The following is a 21,381-nucleotide window of genomic DNA, read 5'->3' as shown; positions in this document are numbered from 1 at the left end:
AGCCCCGCATCCGGCTCGGTGCTTGCTGCGCAGAGCCCGCTTCGGATCCTCGGTCTCCTTCCCTCTCTGCCCCTCCCCCGCCTGCTCTCTCTCGGTCTCTTTCAAAAATAAATCAACATTAAAAAAAAAAAAAGAACTCATAAGGAAGAGCAGATACTTTTACAGTACTGTACCGTATCGAAAAAAGCCCACGTGTAAGTGGACCCGCACAGTTCAAACCTGTGTTGTTCAAGGGTCAGCGGCACTTAAAAGAACATCTTTCATGAGGTTTAATCTCGGTCTCTCCTGTTGCTTACCCAGAGTAGAGTAAACGTCCGTCGTTGTTGTCCTTGAACCTCGCCCCCCCCCCCCCTCCCCGTTGCAGGAGGCAGGACCTTGAAAGCATCTCGCAGTAGTTCCAGAAGCCGCCCTTTCTTGTCTGCATCACAGTCGTGGTAGATGGAGGGAAGGAATCCTGCCGTTCATCCGACCCTCACAGACCCAACTGCCGACTAACCAGCTAATTTCTGGACCCAAATGGTATAGAGCAAGTTCAGCTAATCCGGGACTCGGGCTCACGCGGAGTAGCAGACGGGGAGTAGTAACATCACGGCTTCCCGGAAAAGCACCAACGCCGTAAATGTGCAAATGTGCGTTTCCTTTAACAAGCCCCGGGGCTCTGCGGACAGAAAAGGGGAATTGGCTCTCCATTTTGTGTGTGTAAATGGTTGGGATCGCTCCCAGGCAAGCGGCCCCGTACTGCGGTCCAGTTCTCCTCGTTCTCCCCTACCCTCTCCACGTCCGTCCGGCCGTTCTCTCTCGCTTTTTCCCAAGTTGGGCGCTAATGTCTTTACGTTTTCCACACCATCAGCTCTAAACTTGGTCTCATGCCTGTCATTTCCATTAAGGTCTACAAGACTGCTAACAGCTGAAAGCGTTAGGCTCCCTCCCAGTGTTTCCATTTTAGTAAGGGACCCATCTCGGTGCGCGGAAGAAAAGTCTGGGGCGGAATTTTTAATAGCATGCAGTTTGAGGTTTGGAAGGGTGTGGTGCGGTGGAGGGTGTTCCTGGCTATATTTAATCTTCCAACTGCTCTGAAATCATAACTCTTAGGCTCTGCTGTCTCTGCTACTCCCTAGAGGCCTCTTCCAGCTCCTTCCTGTGTAGTTGCTGCTGCTACAGAATAGGCTTGCAGGGAGAAAAACAGTGTCCGTGGGTAAACTCTAGCATATGGGGGTTTTCTAAAAAGGAAACCCTGTAGAGTCCCGGCAGCTTCCCACAAGCACAGGCGGTGACTCTTGTGGATGCGTGTTTCATTTTCTGATCGGGTTATTTGTCTTAATCTCAGTCAAGTGCCCTTGATGTGGCCCAGTATCTGCCGCACGTAGGCAGTCAATTCACCTGGATCAGGGAGCAACAGAAAAGGAAAGGGGGGACGTTTTTCTCACAGCTGTGGCTCTCATGTCTCATCCTACTAATATTTACTGGTGGTTTTTATTTTAGGCTGCTCATCCCCACCACACCTCCCCAGCACCCGCATCCACACGCGCACACGTATTCGCGCTCCCGTTAGGAATTAGAGGCTAAAAACAAATGACCTTTTGGCTTGGTTACCATCGTGGCACCCGTGCCCTTAAGACTTCCCCACCGACGTGCTCTAAGGGAGATTCAGTGAATCTGGAATCCTCTGGGATACTAGATACGCTCTCCAGGGTCTGTTGTATCTTGTTCACCCAGGCTTTGGCAGACTAAAACAGAGTGCCTACCCCTTTATTCCTGGACAACTTTGAATTTCATATTGTGGGATTCAGAGACATATTTGGATCGTACTGTCATTTGACTCTTTAGTAATAATTGGGATTACCCCTTTACTAAAAGTAGAATGAGTGTGTCATTTTTTTTTTTTTTTTTTTTTTTTAGAGAGAGAGCATGAGCAGGGGAGGGGCAGAGAGAGAGGGAGAGAGAGAAACTCAAGCAGGATCCACAGCCAGCACGGAGCCCGACCTCACAAACCGTGAGATCACGACCTGAGCCGAAATCAAGAGTCAGATGCTCAACCGACTGAGCCCCCAGGCGTCCCTAGTGCGTCATTTTTAGATGTGATTGGGCTCTTCAGGCATATTAAGTTTGAATGTGAAACATCCATTGATTAAATGAACAGTATCCTCGTCAATCCCAGAATACACAGACTTTTATAGGTTCACATTTGCATATATTATCTATATTGATGCCCCCCGCCCCCCCGAAAAAAATGGGTACTATGTACCTTCATTCTAGAGACAGAGTTTAGGTCTTGGAGAATATGTACACAAAGAAGGTAAAATTTTGCCTTGACATGGCTTTCAGAAAACACGCAGATTAGGAATGAAACACATGGCTCCATCTAATGGGACGGCCCACATGAAAAGGTACATTTTATTCTTGTCACTGCATCTGGGAAAAGAAGATTCAGACTTCTAACCCGCCTGGAATGAAATGATTTTATTTATTTTATTTTTAATTTTTTTAATGTTTATTTTTTGAGAGAATGAGAGAGAGAGAGACAGGGTGCCAGCAGGGGAGGGGCAGAGAGAGGGGGAGACACAGAACCTGAAGCGGGCTCCAGGCTCTGAGCTGTCAGCACAGAGCCGGATGCAGGGCTCGAACTCATGAGCTGTGAGATCGTGACCTGAGGCAAAGTCGGAGGCTTAACCGACTGAGTCACCCAGGCGCCCCAAAGAATGAAATGCTTTTAGAAGGTGAACTTGCATCCAGAACCTGGGCATCTGGTTACCTATAGATATGTATATCTACATTGTGGGCTGGCTGGCAGATGAATAGATTGTGCCTGTGTTTGAGAATATTGCTAGCTTCAACTATTCATATATGAGACTAGAAGAATTCTATGTGCATTTTAATACATTGAAGACATTTACAAATCAACAATTAATTTGTATTTAAGACAACAACCGATAGGAGTCTTCACCAGGGACGGTGGCATACCAGAACGAAGGCGAAGTGAAATACCGTATTTATTTCATGTTTTGTTGCTGACACTTGCGGAGTACTAGGAAGGCCAGAGGGCACGTCTGGAAAAGTCACCTGAGGCCAGGAAGAGCCGGCACAGGTTCAAATCCACGAGGATGAGCTGAGAGGGGCGAGGTCAAACGGCAGAAACCAGGAACCAAGGCTGGGAGCAAAAGACCCACCTGGAAAAGTTTGAGTGACCACGGAGCTGGGATCCCAGGCCGTTGGGACCCGGTGGGTGGCAGCAGGGAGGACAGCAGAGGAAGAGACAGCATGCCCCAGTGGCCCTCCTGAGCCCAGCGATTGAACTGTGCAGGTGGCAACGTGTCAGAAGGGCTCCAGCACCTTCTTCGTGGGCTGGAAGGGCGTTGTGTAGGTGGCGGGCACGAACTGTAACAGGTGCCTACGGGGCTCCGGTAACGGGGCCGAGCATTGACACGCTCAGGGCCAGAGCGCGCGTCTGCTGATGGGCTCAGCTTCTCGGCTCGGCTCTCATTTCCCAGCACTGCTTCGCTCTGACTCACCGAGGGCCCTGCCACATGTCATTAGGCGGCTCAGCTGCCGCTTTCACTTCTCGCAAGGCTCTACGGAGGTTTGGCTCTTGGCTTTTACATCGTTTTCTCCTGAGAGCTGGAGGGAGTGGCCTTTTCGATAGGTTGGTTTGCTGAGTTGAACCCTTAACGGCGTCTGACAGTTTCAATTTCCTTTCTCATAGGTGTTTGATCCTGATGACCTTTATGCAGGGGTCAATTTCTCCAAGGTTCTGAGCACGCTTTTAGCTGTCAACAAAGCAACAGAAGGTGAGCTGGGTTTGCGATTTGTGAGTTGTGCGTGACACGTTTGGATCCACGGGCGTCTCATTCCCCTAGGAGCCAACTTTGGCCACGATTGTTCGATCGGTGCACATCTCTCCCCTCCCTGCAAGTCAACCCCAGTGGGTGTCAAATGCTTTTTTTTTTTTTTTTAAATGTTTACTTATTTATTTTGAGGTGGGGTGGATAGAGAGTGAGCAGGGTAGGGGCAGAGAGAGAGGGAGAGAGACAGAGAGAGAGAGAGAGAGAATCCCAAGCAGGCTCTGCACTGCCAGCACTGAGCCCCATGCAGGGCTCGAACCCATGAACTGTGAGATCATGACCTGAGCTGAAACCAAGAGCTGGACGCTTAACCGACTGCACCGCCCAGGCGCCCCTTTTAACTGTTCAGAGTTTAGGATTTAAACACATCTATCACAGATGTTATTGTAATGGCCTTCATATAATGATAAGAACCAAGGAACTATTTCGTCCAAAGCTATAGAATACGCAACTGAGAACAACAAGACAGAAAATGAAAAGGAAAAGATGAGTTCCCCTTTTCATAAAGTTTACAGAAGATAGCAGTTACTTCCCCATTAGAGCCATGTTTTTCTCATAGATTTTTGTATGTGTCTGTCCACGTAAAAGGAGTTGTCAGTGGGGCGCCTGGGTGGCTCAGTCGGTTGAGCGCCCGACTTCAGCTCAGGTCATGATCTCACAGTTCGTGGGTTCGAGCCCTGCATCGGGCTCTGTGCTGATAGCTCAGAGCCTGGAGCCTGTTTCGGATTCTGTGTCTTCCTCTGTCTCTCTGCCTCTCCCCTGCTCACACTCTGTCAATCTCTCTCTCAAAAAATCAAATAAACATAAAAAAAAAAAAAAAAAAGAAATCCACATACTTTAAAAAGAAAAAAAAGAACTTGTCAGTAACCTTGCCCTGGAAACGAAACCTCAGGGTCGTAGTGAGTGAAAAGAATATTTTTTATTTAAATGTTTAATACCCACCACATTGGAGGCATTAACTATAAATCCTAGCAAATGTGAAGAAAACGCCCCATAGCCTTGGAGTATAACTTTACTCCTGTGAGACAGCATCTTTCCTACAGCTGGGTGGGAATAAGCATAGTTGAGATGCACTGAGCCCTCACCACGGGTCTAAGCAATTCTAAGAATCATCGGTGGTCTCCTCTTTGAAATGACCCTGGGGGTAGGTATTATTATTAGGTCCGTATTACAGATAAGGGAAGTCCGGCCCACAGTTGCCCAACCGGGAAGTAAGTGGCAGAGCTGGGGTTCAAACCCACATCGGACTGACCGCCCCCCAAACATAGGTCTTGGTGCTCAGACTGTTGGAGAGTCCACAGGCTGTGCGCCCAGCACCGCCAGGTGCTACCAAGGAAGTGTAAGATATGGTCCCCGCCCCTGAGAAAATTACCATCTATTTAGGGAGACTCAACTTACCCACGTGAAACAATTAGCGCACGAGAGCAGACAATATAGTCGAGTTGCCAAATGGAATGGAGCATCTAGGAAGCTATCAAGTAATTATAGTTTTAGTCAAAAGAGCTGTACATAATAGCAATAAATGTAAAAATACTTCTCTAGAGTTGTTCTTTTGCTATTTGGGAAAAAAAAGGAGGCTTTTGAGCTATTGCAAAGGCGTGTAGCAGAAGTACAGCTAATTCGAGTAACTATATTTAAGACATATGACAACTAGCCAGTGCTAGGCAGGGAGGATCGTATCATTCTAGCATTATGCCATCCAAATTATACGTTCCTTTGCCAAACTCTGCTAGCAAGTTTTATAGTCTCTTCCCTTGCCGCGGATATTTATAAAATACAAGGAGGTGAAAGTTAAAACCCACAGCATCAAGGAAATTACTTGGATACTGAGCTTGTCGCCTAGGGAATGTTTGGGCTTTAGACTTTTGCAGTTTATGTCTTTTAAAAATAAACGGAGAGGAAAAAAGCCCTCATTTGAATTTGTCGAGAAGCCAGCGTACGGAAAACACCCAGCTCAGCGCTGGTCTGATCGAATTTCACAAGGTTTCAAGGAAGAGAAGATTCTCGAGTGTAATTTTTGAAGATCGCATCTTTCCCAGACACACTCTGTCTCCGATTCTCCTTCGCCTCGCCCACCGCCCCCCCCCCCACCGCCGCACCCCCAGTTTCTGTGAGAATTTACATTACATACGCTACACATGTTACCGCATATGAGGAAGACAAGAACCACCCAGTTAAGGGCCAAAACACAAAGAGAGAAGTTTGAAATATTTCAAAGTAATAAGAGCCACAAACAGCTGTTTGGTACCCAATATAGTTCTGCCTTGGATAACAGGGCGTACTGTCTCAACCGGTTCAAGAGGGGAGAGCCGTAGGGAAATGGGTTAAGAGAAAATGTGGCTCTGTCGCTGTTTTTCATTCTACTGGACAGCGATGGCCAGTAAGGCTATGAAGAAGTTGGCCACCAAAATGGGAGGCGGGGGGAGGAAATTCACTTGGCACGTTCCGAATGGTAACCGTGAGGATTGCGGCCAGGGCGCCCGTGCTAATGTCCCGTGAAAGACTGTGTTATGTTCTAGACGTGCTTCTGACATGAGTGGCTCCCTTTATCTTGCCTTTTCCTCTTTTCACAGATCAGCTCTCAGAAAGACCATGTGGACGTTCCTCTTCTCTTAGTGCTAATAGTTCTCAGACAAGCCCACAGGGAGCAGTTGTTAGCACAGCTCCAGGGCTGCAGAGGCAGTCAAAGGCAGTGGTAAGTATAGAAGCCAACTCCCCTTGCCTGTTTCACAGTCTGTCAAATGAAATCGATATCCTGGTTTCATCTCCCCGTGTGGCGAGATAGCCGTCCTGTGCGTTTGGGGCGTCGCCGGTGAAACTACTTGAAACCTAGCGCCAGTTCGGGCTGGCCCGCTGGCGCGCATCAAAGGCATGTGGGGCAGAGGGTCAGAAAATCGGGGCTGAGGTCCCAGAGTTCTTTCCCTTCCTGGGACCGAGTGACTCGTTTAGCGGGGAATGCCGTGCAAATGGAAGTCGTTAGAACGGCTTCCTGATGGCAGCTTGCTGGCATTTCCTCTACCTCTGGCTTATTAGGAGAACTAGATAGTGCCTGGCACATAACAGACAATCAATATGCATTACTTGCCATCATCATCGTTACCGTCATTTGCTTTTTCTCTGTGCCTTCCTATTGAGCCTGTGATGATGAACTCCCCTCGTGGGGTAGCCCAGTTAGCTCTGCATTTGGTCTTAATAGGAGCTTTTATTTGGGAGGAACCGCCTCACCCTCGGCTGGCTCTTTGGAGACCTTTATTCCTTGTCAAAAGCCACCCACTCGCTTTAAGCCATCAGGAGCTGTAACTTCCAAAGACTTTAATTACTTCCAAAGCGCTTAACCTTTTGAGATCACGGCTCCGTTTGGGGAGCTGATGAACGCTACCCTTAACCTTTTGAGATCACGGCTCCCGGCTCCCGTTGGGGAGCTGATGAACACTACGGTTCCGCGCCCCCTTGGACCCTCTCAAATTGTGTGCAAACCTCCTGTGCAGGAACTTACGGGTGGTTTAGGTAAAGAGCCCTGTGCGCATCAGCTTCTCAAAGGGGCCCGTGACAGGTTAACAACTCCGCCTTGGGTATCTACGGGATATTTGATGTTTGCATATGACTAAATCAGCCAATTTAAGATATTCTTAGCCATTGAGAGGTGGGAGGCAGATTTTATGTGTAGATTAGTACTTAATCTTGGCCCTATAATTATGTAAGACCGTGTCTGGGTGTTGGGGAGAGGCAGGGTGGAATAGTTTATCACTCTACTTTGTTTCCTGGCACACTTAGCAAGTATCTTTAGGCAATTGGTGAGGGGAGAGGGGAATGAAAGCTATGGCCCCCTTCGAAATACACATTCTCGTAAACACAAAAGGTTGCATGCCCTTCTGCGCCGTTTATTACCCTCCCCCACCCCAGCCCCACTCCTAAGTTAAAGACTCAAGACGGCTGTGGACCTGGGGTTCCGTCCTTGCGCATCCCACGTTATTTGCCTCAATTCATGTCATTTGTGCCCCTGCCCCATGTAGATGGGTGCTTAATCTGGTGTGGCTTTTATTTCCCCAGGAGATGATGGAAAATGGAGGCCACCAGTTGATAGTAAAGGCAAGATTCAACTTTAAGCAGACTAATGAAGATGAACTGTCAGTTTGTAAAGGGGACATCATTTATGTCACCAGAGTTGAAGAAGGAGGCTGGTGGGAAGGCACATTAAATGGCAGAACAGGCTGGTTCCCTAGTAATTATGTCCGAGAAATTAAGTCCAGTGGTAAGTGGATCTTTCAAAAGCCTTTTGGAACGTGACTCATGTACTCTCTTGTATTCCTACTGACAATCTTTTTTTTTTTTTTTTTTTTTTTTTTTTTACCGTTTATTCAGTTTTGAGAGAAGGAGAGAGACAGAGCGTGAGCGGGGTAGGGGCAGAGAGGGAGACACAGAATCCAAGGCATGGCTCCAGGCTCAGAGCTGTCAGCACAGAGCCTGATGCGGGGCTCGAACTCACAAACCATGAGATCATGACCGGAGCCGAAGTAGGACGCTTAACCGACTGAGCCATCCAGGCGCCCCCCTACTGACAATCTTGTAGTTTTAATTGGTCAACAGAAACTGTTTGTATTTGCATTTATAAGCCGACAATTAGGGTAGGAGGGAACTGGGAAAAATCGGTGATTAGATATTTTGAAACGAAGTTGCATTTCGATTACATCAAGACAGCAAAAACCTAAAAAAGCTAAAGAATTCAAAGCTCAGACAACTGTTCCACCTTAACTATGTCCCCTTCCTGCCACTCTAAGAATCACCATGGTAGAAAAGAATAATAAGAGAGGCCATGTGCTAACTTCCTTTTTTTAGCCCTAAGCTCTTTAAGCAGACCTAAGTCTAAATGCCTCAGACATGTGTTCGAGAAATAACAATCATAGGGCTGCAGGAAGCCGTCTGGCTGCTTTGATTCTGAATACAATTGCCCTTAACTCTTACGTACTGCTAACTGCTTATCCTCTTTTGTAATAATATCGGGAGAATGAAATCTAAGAATTCTTCAGTAGTCTTTCTAGAACTTTCTTAGGTCACTTCCTTGCCTTTTGTTATTTAAGCAAGGAGGCCCTGCCTATATCACCAAAAAAACCCTGATATATAAAAATATGTCACAATACAGATAAAGTAGTGTTCGGTTATTCACATTGTTATATCTCTTCACTTCCCCAAAATATTTACCCAAGGGCTCCTTTGAGTGGTTAGCTGCTCAGTGTGCTTTTTCTTTCGTAGACGTCTTCATTGCTTTTTTAATGACTCAAAATTAATACTATCGGCTAATATAAAGTAAGTTATATTTTTAAAGTTTTTTAACGTTTATTTATTTTTGAGACAGAGAGAGACAGAGCATGAACGGGGGAGGGTCAGAGAGAGAGGGAGACACAGAATCGGAAACAGGCTCCAGGCTCTGAGCCGTCAGCACAGAGCCTGACGCGGGGCTCGAACTCACGGACCGCGAGATCGTGACCTGAGCCGAAGTCGGCCGCTCAACCAACTGAGCCACCCAGGCGCCCCATACTATCGGCTAATATAATCATAGGCTCATTGTAAATAAACTAAAAAATTACAAAGATGTATAATATAGGCGATACAAATTCCTCTCTCCTTTGCATCCTCCCCCAGATAACCCCTCTTAGGAGCTTTCCCCGAATGCATTTAAGAGAAAGTTTGGTTTGCACGCTTTTCTGTGTCGTGTGTTGGTTTAAGGCAGGGGGCACCTCCCTTGATGGAATAAATGTTTACTAAAAGATTTATAGTTATATATGTATGTGTAGACTTCTTAGCATTTTTTAGAAGATTTTATTTTTGAGTAACGTCTACACCCAACATTGGGCACGAACTTACAACCCCAAGGTCAAGACTTGCACGCTCTACCGACAGAGCCAACCAGGTGCCCCTTAGCTTTTTTTTTTATTACCGGGAATGGAGATGTTTCTGTTGATCCCTGAAATATTTTCACAGGCCTTCTTGGAATTTCCTTGGTTTTGATGGTTCTCACAGCTGATTTTTACCCCTCGCTACATCTTTCAGTTGCTTTGGTCTGGTTGTTACGGTCTCCACCTTTCCAGATTCACTCTAGCTTTGTTCGTTGATTCAGTGTCTTCATCCCCCAGATTGAAAGCCACAGGTCTGGCCGCCTTGCCTGGGGATTCCCCAAGGCATTGTCCAAGCATTGTCGCGAGGACACCGGAAGTGGACAGACAGCATGCCTTCATCATCACGTCCCTCGCTGAGATGCCTTGTAGCACAGTCTGGCTGCTGCATTGTGGACTGCCCTGGGCTGTTTGTTCTGGGCTTTGGACCCTTCCCTTAGGGTTTCTTCTATACCCTCTTTGGTTTGGAGCTCAGTTAAGGACTCACGTGGCAATCTCTGGCTCTGATTGGAGCACCTAGGTAACCCTTTGAAGCGTCTTACCCAGCCATCAAGGATAGGTCTGGACAGCTGGGGCCAGGAAGCCTGCTACTTAAATTAAACCGAATTTAAACTCAGCAGCCAGAGTGATTCTTTCAAAATGGAACTTGGGTAATGGCTCCCCATCTCAAAAAGAGTAAAAGCCAAGGTCATCTCACTAGCCTACAAGGTCCTCCAGGATTCAGCTTCCCGTTGCCCCTCTGACCTCCTCTCTGACCTTTCTCCCCCTCACTCATTCCACTTCAGCCACACTGGCTCCCGGTTTCCTGTGCCAAAAGGGCACCTACCTCACTTACTGATCCTCTGCCTAGGACGCTCCCTGGATGTCTACATGCCTGGTTCCCTCACCTCCTTCGGGTCTCTGCTTACTTGTCCGCTTTGCAGCAGGGCCTTCCCTGGTCACCCAAGAAAATGGAACCCTATCCCCATTGCCCCTCTCCCCCTTCCCTGCTCTATTTTTTGTTAACCATTTCTCTCCACCTAACATAGTGTACGTGTGCTTATTTACCTCACTTACCATCTGTATATTCCCATGAGAATGTAAGCGCCATGAGGGCAGAGATGTTCTGTTTTGTTTAGGCTCTCTAAGTATCTGTAAAATGGATGCATACCGTGGGGCAGGTCATTATATTCTGTTCAGCTTGTTCACTGAGCATCAGTTAGATACTTGATAGTAGTGGTGGTGGGGCTATATTAGTCTGTCCTCGGGGACCCTGCCTCTAATGACCTTACAGTCTAGTGGTCAAGATAGGTGTGTACATAGACAACTGTAACAGGGTAGCACGGGATAAGTAACGCAGACAAAGCTCTAAGTCTAGACAAGATGCTATTGGTGCAGGCAAAAAAACAAAAAAGATTCTATGAACAATAACCTCGGCGGGAGGGGGAAGCACTTGAATCGGGCCTTGAAGGATGAAAAGACGCTTCTGACAGGTAGAAGGTTAGAGGGCATTAGTAAGTTAAAGCATGGAGGTAGGAAGGTGTGGAGTGGGTGGTAGGGTGATTTGGGTTGAGGGTAAGGCACGTAAAGAGGAGTGGGGCTTCGGCTGGAGCTATATGAAGAAGGGTGTCAACACAAAGCAGGAGATAGTAGGGGACAGTATGTGGTTTCGAAAGCTGTTTCTAGTGGTCAAGTGGGGGCTGGATGGCAGAGAAGTGGTAGGGGTAACCAACGAGGATGTGGGGAAGCCAGTAGAGACTCTTGCTGAGATCTTGGCAATCCAGAGAGCCGTGCGGGCTGCTTTTGTGATAGTGGAGCGGAAAAAGTGGGCGGATGCAGTAGATACTGTTAAAAAACAATCAGGAAAATTTGCTGATGATTTGTGATGAGCAGAGGGGAGGAGGTGAAGATAATTCCAAGTCTAGAGGTGCAGCTTGAGGGTGAGCTCCTTAAGGGCATGTGGCGTCATGCACCCAGCCAGCCAGCAAAGGTTTCTTTGCCATGACTGGGATATCAGGCTCTGTCCCGGCACTGGTGAGGCAGAGAAACCTAAGACATGAGTTTTGTCCTCATGTTTATAGTCTAGTGACGGGGAGATCTCACTGAAGATGATGAGTTGCTTTGGGCATGTTGAGTGGAGGCACCAGAGAGTCATCGTTCTGAAGATTTCCAGCAGGTAGCTGCCATTATTGATTTGGAGTCCGGGGCAGAGCTAACAGCCGGAGATGAAACTGACAACTGACGCCGTAAAGTGGTAGATGGTAAAGCATAAAAATACGTAGCAGATTGTCAGCGGACAGAGAGAGTGTGCTGTGGCTGGAGAGGTTGGAAGTGGCTTCGTGGAGGAGGTAGGGCTTGAGACATGTAGGCTGTGGATAGGTCCAGATGAGAGGGGAGGACAATCCAAGCCATAGTGATTGGTCAGGGAGGACCAAAGCCACAGAGGATCCGTGGTAGGACTGAGCAGAGGGAGCTTGGGGTGGTGGAGGAGATCAGCTCGGCGTAATGAAAATGTCTTGTTGGGAAGGAGGTGATGAGTCTTTGTTGACCCGAATTCTTGCCCATACCACCTCTCGCTGCCTCCACAGGGTGGCAAGTTGGCCGGAACCTATTTAGGATGCTGCCGAGGGACACGTTAAGTTCAGTGTTGTGCTATTTTATGTTTGGTGTAGAAAATACACCTGTCAACATTTTCTTTCTTTAAAAAAAATTTGTTTTTAATGTTTACTTATTGAGAGACAGAGAGACAGAGCATGAGCATGGGAGGGGCAGAGAGAAGGGGAGACACAGAATCTGAAGCAGGCTCCGGGCTCCGAGCTGTCAACACAGAGCCCGACGCGGGGCTTGAACTCACGAACCGCGAGATCATGACCTGAGCCGAAGTCGGATGCTTACCCGACTGAGCCACCCAGGCGCCCTGCAATGTTTTATTTCTTTTCATGAAGTTCATACTGATGTATAAGCTTAGGGAAGATTTGTCTGTAAGGAGTTTTAAAAAAATGACTCCTAGATTAAATGCGTCTTTCATTGAAATGAAACCATCCATTTAGAGTTTTAAACCCCACGGCCACACAAACTCTTGGGTCGTGTGGGAGGTTGAATCAGGCATGGAAGTCAAGAACTCCTGTGATCTCCGTTTACTCTTGGGTCAAGCGGGTAACGCTGAGGTCACTTGAATAGTCAGCGATTCTGACCTTCATTCGTGGTGGCCTGGGGTACTTTTCATTCGGGCCGGTATTCCACGTGCCTTTGTATTGTCTTCAAAACGGAACAAAGCAACCCTGGCCCTGTGCAAACCCCCACCCTGCAGATTTCAGTGCCATGGGAGTGCTGTGCCCGCTTTTCTTCCCTTGAGCCTGCTGTGGACAGGAGCACTTTGTGCTCTGGTGAAGTTGCCCTCGGGGAGTGGCATGTTAAGTTTGAGGTTCCACTGTAACTTTTGTCTAGAAGATGATTATGGTCAAGGCCCTGGGGGACAGCTTCTTCCCTCCCATCAGGAGGAGGCTGGTTTCAGAGGACCTGTGAAGCCACCAGTCTACTACCGTAGAAGTGAGGAAGTAGAATCTTTGAGTATCTCGTGCACGCACACGCACGCACGAGGCTCCTTTCAACATGAGCTTGAGGCTGAAGGTAGGGTAGGATTTGGTGACCGTGATGATAAAAGCCTCTCACCAAGAATGATGGGACCTGGACGGTGGTGACATTGTGGAGCCATTGTTCCCAGTCCTGCTTGCGTACCTCTCGTTTTCTTGTTGCACGAGAAAAATAAACCCTTTTGAACAAAAACATTTTCTCAAAGATTTTATTTCATGAAAAATATATGTATGAATCAATTAGGCATTATGTAAGCGTCAGAGGATATATTAAGGGCCTTTGCTCCTTTGTTTGAGTCAGATACATTATAAATAAGAAAATTAGCCGTTGATAACAATTTTCAGTCCTTTATTTAAAAATCAGTGGTGACCTGTAAATTAACGTGTTATTTGTGCATGAAAAAAAAAATTCCTGCCAATACATCAGTAACACCATAAATTGTATCTTTTTTTCGTTTTTGTCTTAGAGAAAAGCTAAGGACTTTGCATTAAAATTTTCCTGGCAAATGTCCATGCCAAGGAAATATTGAAGCAAGTATGATCAGAACAGATATTTTAAGCAAATTCTGTTTTCTGCAACTGGTTCCGTTAAAGGGTCATTAAATCCTCCTAAGACTTTTTATTAGCAGGTAAATATAGTTATCAGATGAGGAGATTAGGTAGCTGGCTAATTAAATTTGTATTAAGGCAGCTTAAGAAATGACTCTTCCTGCTGATTGTAAACCAAAACTAAGATTGAGCTTTATATTTAGACTTCCTGTTGTAATCCCCTGGGTATGTCACATAGATGTTTCATATCCAGAGAAACCCATTGTCACTAGATTTCTTTTTGTCCCATCACCACCAACAGGCAATAGGAATCTGTACAGCAGCAGGGGAGGGGAAAGAACCAAACGTTAATTGGAAAAGGCTCTTTATATCAGGATTAGGAGGGTTTCTTATGGCTTTATCTGTGGGATAGTGCTGTTGTTGGAGTTATCTTATCCCAGGTAACCCATTTGAATTCTTCATGACGTTGGTTGATGTCAGTGATTGAGTCGAATTGAATTGAATTGAGCTGAACTGAATTGAATAAGAGGTGGTGAGAGAGACCACCTTGCCTTGTTCCTGATCTCAGGGGGACCGCGCTCAGCCTTACATCTTGTGCCATGTAGGTCTACTCCAGCTGCAGGTGTTTGGTAGATACTCTTTATTGAGTTAAAGGAGTTCCACTTTATTCCTATTTCGGGGGGGACAGGAGGTGGGAGTTTCTTCCCCTTGAGGGATTGTTGAGTTTTCTCAGGTGCTTTTTTTTTTTTTGTTAAATTTTTTTTTTTTCAATGTTTATTTATTTTTGGGACAGAGAGAGACAGAGCATGAACGGGGTAGGGGCAGAGAGAGAGGGAGACACAGAATCGGAAACAGGTTCCAGGCTCTGAGCCATCAGCCCAGAGCCCGACGCGGGGCTCGAACTCCCGGACCGGGAGATCGTGACCTGGCTGAAGTCGGACGCTTAACCGACTGCGCCACCCAGGCGCCCCTCTCAGGTGCTTTTTCTGCACTGATGGGTATTATCATGCGATTTTTCTTTGTAGACTGTTAATATTGTGGGTTGCATTGATTGATTTTGGAATGTTTAACCAACCTGGCGTCCATGGGGATGGATTCCGTGGTCTACAATGCTTTAAAAATGTTGCGGAATTGTATCTGCTACTATTTTGTTAAGGTTTTTTTGCATCTATATTCGTGAGGGCTATTGGTCTGCAGTTGTCATTTTTTTATACTATCTTTGTCTGGCTTTGGTGTCCATGTGATAGTGACTTCATAAAATGAGTCGGAAGGTTATCCCTCCTCTTATTTTCTCTAAGAGATTGTGAAGAATTGGTATTGCCTCTTCCTTAAACGTGTGATAGTGTGCTCCAGTGAAACCATATAGGCCTGGAGATTCCTTTTTCTGGAGTTTCAAGTTTAGAAATTCAATTTCCCAGGGGCGCCTGGGTGGCGCAGTCGGTGAAGCGTCCGACTTCAGCCAGGTCACGATCTCGCGGTCCGTGAGTTCCAGCCCCGCGTCGGGCTCTGGGCTGATGGCTCAGAGCCTGGAGCCTGTTTCCGATTCTGTGTCTCCCTCTCTCTGACCCTCCCCCGTTCATGCTCTGTCTCTCTCTGTCCCAAAAAAAAATAAATAAACGTTGAAAAAAAAAATTAAAAAAAAAAAAAAAAGAAATTCAATTTCCCTAATAGTTCTAAGTCTGTTCAAATGGTCTAGTTCATACTGGGTGAGTTGTGGTAGTTTTTGTTTTCCGAAGAGTTGGTTCGTTTCACATCTAATTATCAAGTTAATATGTGTAGAGTTGCTCAGAGTATTGCTTTATCATCTTTTTTTTTTTTTTTGTTTAAAGAGAGTGCGAGTAGGGGAGAGGGGCAGAGAGAGAGAGAGAGAGAGAGAGAGAGAGAGGGAGAATCTTAAGCAGGCTCCACGAGCAGCCTAGAGCCCGCCGGGGCTCAATCCCATGACTCAGGGATCATGCCCTGAGCTGAAATCAAGAGTCGGATCATAAACCGACTGAACCACCCCGGTGCCCCTGTCATCTTTTTGATAGGTAGTGACAGCCCCTGTTTCACTCCTGATATTGGTAATTCGTGTCTTCTTTTGGCCTCTGTCAATCCTGCTAGAGGTTTGACAATGGTATTGATCTTATTAAAGCACCAGCTGTTTTTTTGCATCCTGTTCAGCCACCCAGGAACCTCCATGTAGCCAGTCCTTTCTTTTCGGTTCATGTTTCTCCGTCCTACTCCGCATAGGTAACATTTTGTTTCCATTGCAATCACCCATTCCTGTGGCCTTTCCTTCCTGCTTCTCCGTCTTGGCAGGCTCTCCATTACTGTTTACCCTCCCCTTCAGCCTGGCTTTTGAAAGCTGACCCTATCTTGCCGGTATCTCTACTGGCTTACGTTACAGTCGCACAAAACGATTGTGCGTTCTTTTAGAAAAAAATGTTTTTAGGTTTGTTTATTTATTTATTTATTTATTTATTTATTTATTTATTTATTTTGAGAGCGAGCGAGCAGGAGAGGGGCAGAGACAGAGGGAGAGAGAGGGGATCCCAGGTAGGTTCCGCACCATTAGCACGGAGACCAGTGTGGAGCTCGAACTGAGGAACTGGGAGATCATGACCTGAGCTGAAACCAAGAGTCAGGGGCGAACCGACTGAGCCACCCAGGTGCTCTCAGCTATGAGTTCTAAGTAGAACCATTATCACTACGTTATAGGAAACTGGCCTTCTAAACACTGAAAGAATTTGGTAACTGTCAATTTCAAATAAGTCTAAGAGTCCAACAGTGGTGCCTGGGAAGCACAGCCGGCTTGGTACAATACTTGATTTCAAGTTCTGGCTCTGCCACTTACAATCTTGTGAAGCCACCAGGTAGATCCAGGAGGATCTTGAAATGGCGTGAAGCTTCCAGCAACTGGCTGTACCCCACTTGTCATCACTCGGACGTGACACAGTTGGCCCAGAGGGCTGCCTTTTTGCCTTGTTTTCACCCTACCCAGCAAGGCCCAGCTGGACAATTGATTGGCACAGGAACAGTCCTGCCTTGAGCATTGCCATGTCTACAACTGTGCTTCTGGAATCTTCCCTGCCCAGAAAGTTCTCTACTGTTTTCTCTCCTGGTTTGAATTCTCACCACCCTCCAGGACTAGATCGAGTGCCTCCTGCCCAGCAAGGTCTTCTCTGAGCATCCCAGCTCAAACTGATGGCCTCTCTGAACGCCAGTAGGAATCACTGCAAATGCCATTGACCAAGCCCTTCTTGGTAGATTTACCTCTGGACATCATATTGGTTAGGAGCACAGGCTCTTGCCAAGGCACGCCTGAGCTTCAGTCTTGGCCCTGCCACGTCCTAGATACATGCCCTTAGGTAACTAACTTCACCTCCCTGGACCTGAGTGAGCTTCTCTGCAAAATGCAATCATCTCTGCCTGCTAGGGGCGTGAGGCTCAAATAAAATGTCTGAAAAGCTATTAAGTGCCAAATAAATAAAAGGATTATTTTAATATGATAATATTTTAAATATAATAATAATTAAAAGTCAAGGTTAAATGAGAAAATATTCATGCGATAATGTGATAGAATTACAGAGGAGCGCCTGGCTGGCTCAGCCAGTAGGGCATATGACTCTTGACCTTGGGGTCATGAGTTGGAGCCCCACACTGGGGTTCGAGCTTACATAAAAACATAAGATTAAAGGGGTACCTGGGTGGGTCGGTCGGTTAAGCGTCCGACTCTTGATGTCAGTTCAGGTCATGATCTCACAGTTGGTGGGATCAAGCCCCGCATCGGGCTCTGTGCTGATGGCACGGAGCCTGCTTGGGGCTCTCTCTCTCTTTCTCTCTCTCTGTCAAAATAAATAGAAAACACTTAAAAATAAGTAAATAAATAAAAAATTTTTAAAAAGGTTGTTAGGAGAATTACAAAACCATAAGTAAAGTAAGAAAGATCCCTCTGTGTGTGTGTGTGTGTGTGTGTGTGTATGTGTGTGTGTTCACAAATACATATATAAAAAGAATGAGAAGACATGCTTTATAATGTTACTCTGATGATGGTTAACTCTGACTAATCATTGGTTTTTATGTTTTCTCTATAATTTGCATTTTTTAGGGTTGGGATGTAATAGATTTAAAACTAGAAAATATTTTTTAAAAAGAAAAATCAAGTGTGCTGATATCTTATGAAGTGGTTACTTACATATACTCGACTATACTTCAGAAAGAGTTTAAAGCAGCATATAATATAGCAAGATAAACATGGAATGTAAAACAAAATGAAGCAAAGGAGAAAATGAGGGGAGGAACGATAGTGTTAGTGACACTGTTAAACATTTATGATCGCCATCTTGTATTTTCCTGAGGTGTTGTTTTTTTTTTTTAAGAAAGAATGTGTTAGGATGTCTCTTAGTCATGAGTTTAATAGGTAAGATTAGCTTGGTAAAAGAAAGGCAGCATTTTGTAGCACGATGTCATGATACTCAAACGATACATAAAAGAAAGAAGAATTTTCTGCTCGTTTTCAGTGTGTTAGAGATTCTGATTATTTTATTTTTGGCACAGTAGAGAGCCCCAAGAAAGGATGGCTGCTATTACCTATGTTGTAATATATATCTATACTATACTTGTATAGTAACTTACAAGTTACAAATATGTGTATTTGGTTAGCATTAATTTGGCTTATCTGTTTTGAATGAGGTGAGTGGAGAGGCAGACTGGAGTAAAGAAACGAGCCCGAATGGAGTGAAGTTCTTGGTCTGGCCCTGCCATTCATTAGCTAGGCCTTAACTTCTCGGAAATTGAAGGGGTCTGGACAAGAACCCTAGCTTGGACCATCTAGAGTTTAGTAAAATTAGAGTGTCACTTGTCGGGGAATGTACATTTCCACTGATCCTTCCATTTGACAAAATTTATAGTATGTGAGTTGACTTCAGTTATAAAATGTTCATCTTAGATCTGTGTGATCTTAACATAATTTAAATGTCTATTCCACAGAGAGACCCCTCTCCCCCAAGGCTGGCAAAGGATTCGAAACTACTCCACTTACCAAGAACTATTATACTGTGGTGAGTGTTCAGATCAGAACTAACAAAATTTCTTGACTCTCTGTATGGAACCTTTTCACTTGCTGAGCCACCGATGCGTTGAGGTGACGCTCACAGGAGACTGGGTAAAGTATCGCAAGGGTCTAATGTCAGCTGTGCTACCGTGGAGCTCTTCTGCTGGTAGGCCTCTTACAGATGTCTAGAAGTTTTACATCCACCGTACTGAAAAATTCCAAGGTAGCCCAAAGATTTGGAGCAAGGCCTGTTAAACGGCACCAAAAGAGAAATTGGTTCATAAGTAGGCATGATGGGGAAACCCAGCAGTTAGATATAGCCTTACCAGATATTAAGAAGGCGAGTTCCCACGTTCCTCTAATGCTATTAGTTTTAAGTGATCGCATACTGTGATTTTATTTTCGAATCCATCAATCCATTATGGTGTCCTCCAAAATATTATGAACCTTGTATTTGAGGAGAGCCCGGAGGGAAGACTGCCCTCTGGCACAGCAGGAGGCGTGGAATGACTCTGGCTTGAACACAGATATGTCAAAATATATTAGCTATAAATAGGACAGATACAGTACTCAAAATAAGTTCCCATTTGAGAAAAAAAAAATTGTATTATTCTCCTTAATCTTCCCTCTGCTTTCCTTCACGTCTCCTTTCCAGACTCGGCCCGATCACTAATGAAAAGGACAAATCATTGTAAGCTCTAAGTTTTCTTGTCTGAAATAGTGTCACTTTTGAGAGAGAGAGAGAGGGGGAGAGAGAGAGAGAGAGAGAGAGAGAGACAATCTCGAGCAGGCTCTGTGCCATCAGCACAGCTCTCACGAACCGTGGGATCGTGATCTGAACCGAGATCAAGAGTCGGACGCTTAACCGATTGAGCCACCCAGGCGCTCCTTAGTGTCACTTTTCACCCGATATTGGACGTGCATTTGGACTGCATACTCCTTTCATTTTGCACATGGATAATCTTGTTCAACATCTCTATACGTAGCGTTCCAAAAGTCAGAATTGCACCCTTCCACGAGTTTGCTCCATAATGATGACATGAGTGGTCGTGGGTATGAAAACTCAAGAAGAAGCTTCATAGGGGACATGGGCAATAATCATAGGGGACAATCTTGTCACTATTTTTCTTCTTACATTTCTTTTTTTTTATTTAAAAAAACCTCTTTTTTAATGTTTACTGATTTTTGAGAGGGAGAGTCAGAGCATGAGCGGCAGAAGGGCAGAGAGAGGGGGAGACACAGAATCCGAAGCAGGCTCCAGGCTCCGAGCCATCAGCACAGAGCCTGATGCAGGGCTCGAACTCTCGAACCGTGAGATCATGACCCGAGCTGTAGTCTGGCGCTTAACCGACTGAGCCACCTAGGCGCCCCCTCCCCACCGTGATTTAATTTAATTTTTTTTTAACTTTTTTTTTTTATCAACGTTTATTTATTTTTGGGACAGAGAGAGACAGAGCATGAACGGGGGAGGGGCAGAGAGAGAGGGAGACACAGAATCGGAAACAGGCTCCAGGCTCTGAGCCATCAGCCCAGAGCCTGACGCGGGGCTCGAACTCACGGACCGCGAGATCGTGACCTGGCTGAAGTCGGACGCTTAACCGACTGCGCCACCCAGGCGCCCCCGTGATTTAATTTTTAAAGAAAGTATGCAGTCAAATGGTGGATGAAAACGTTGCAGTAGCTTCTTCTCTCTTTGCATCTGGAGTATGCCATCACACTGCTTTGGAGCTGTCTCTGCCTCTGCTGATTCTATTTATTTTTTTAAGTTTGTATTTAAAATCCCGTTACGTAACATACAGTGTTATATTAGTTTCAGGTGTGCACTATAGTGGTTCTACACTTTCATAAAGTACGCCGTGCTCATCACAACAAGTGCCCTCCTATCACCTATTTAACTGTGCGCGTCCATCACCTATTTAACTGTTCCCCCCCCCCCACCTCCCCTCTGGTAACCGTCAGTTTGTTCTCTATGGTTGAGAGTCTGTTTCTTGGTTTTCCTCTCTTTTATTTTGTTCCCCTTTGCTCGTTTGTTTTGTTTCTTGATGAATACAGTTGTATGCCATTTGTCTCTCTCTGACTGACTTGTTTCTCTCAGCATTATGCTCTCTCACTCCATCCGTGTCATTGCAAATGGCTCGATTTCATTCTTTTCATTCTTTTTTATGGCCGAATAATATTCCAATGGGGTGTGTGTGTGTGTGTGTGTGTGTGCGCGTGCGTGTGTGTGTGTGTGTGTTTAACTCAAAGAGTTAAAAATAGAACTACTTTACAATCCAGCAGCTGTACTACTGGGTATTTACCCAGAGAATACAAGAACTAATCCGAAAGGATACACGTACCCTTATGTTTAATTGCAGCATTATTTACAATAGTTGAGATATGAAAGCCATGTGCATAGCTTCTCGTGCCTTACTACTCTAAACAATTCTGCAGTGAACATCTTCCACGTAGGACTTTGGCAAGGCATACAAAGAGCTGTAGCTGGATTCCTGGAA

At 45.8% G+C, this 21,381-nt stretch overlaps 1 protein-coding gene across 9 annotated transcripts in view; it reads left to right on the top strand.

The window, feature by feature from the left end:
- The window catches only part of ARHGEF6 (Rac/Cdc42 guanine nucleotide exchange factor 6), a 101,546-nt gene that overhangs the window by 26,341 nt on the left and 53,824 nt on the right, over positions 1-21,381 (top strand). For 8 of the 9 annotated variants that reach the window (XM_045472001.1, XM_045472003.1, XM_045472002.1 and 5 more), the window contains 4 exons: positions 3,701-3,785; positions 6,413-6,534; positions 7,890-8,091; positions 18,823-18,893. In XM_045472001.1, coding sequence (XP_045327957.1) covers positions 3,701-3,785; positions 6,413-6,534; positions 7,890-8,091; positions 18,823-18,893 — 480 coding nt within the window. The remainder of the gene's footprint in view (positions 1-3,700; positions 3,786-6,412; positions 6,535-7,889; positions 8,092-18,822; positions 18,894-21,381) is intronic. The other variant, XM_045472004.1, reaches the window with a different exon arrangement.

The sequence above is a fragment of the Leopardus geoffroyi genome, chromosome X (genome assembly GCF_018350155.1).
Source record: "Leopardus geoffroyi isolate Oge1 chromosome X, O.geoffroyi_Oge1_pat1.0, whole genome shotgun sequence".
Classification (NCBI taxonomy): domain Eukaryota; kingdom Metazoa; phylum Chordata; class Mammalia; order Carnivora; family Felidae; genus Leopardus; species Leopardus geoffroyi.
The sequence above is the reverse complement of the archived record's forward strand: the minus strand, read 5'-3'. Positions and strand labels throughout refer to the sequence as shown.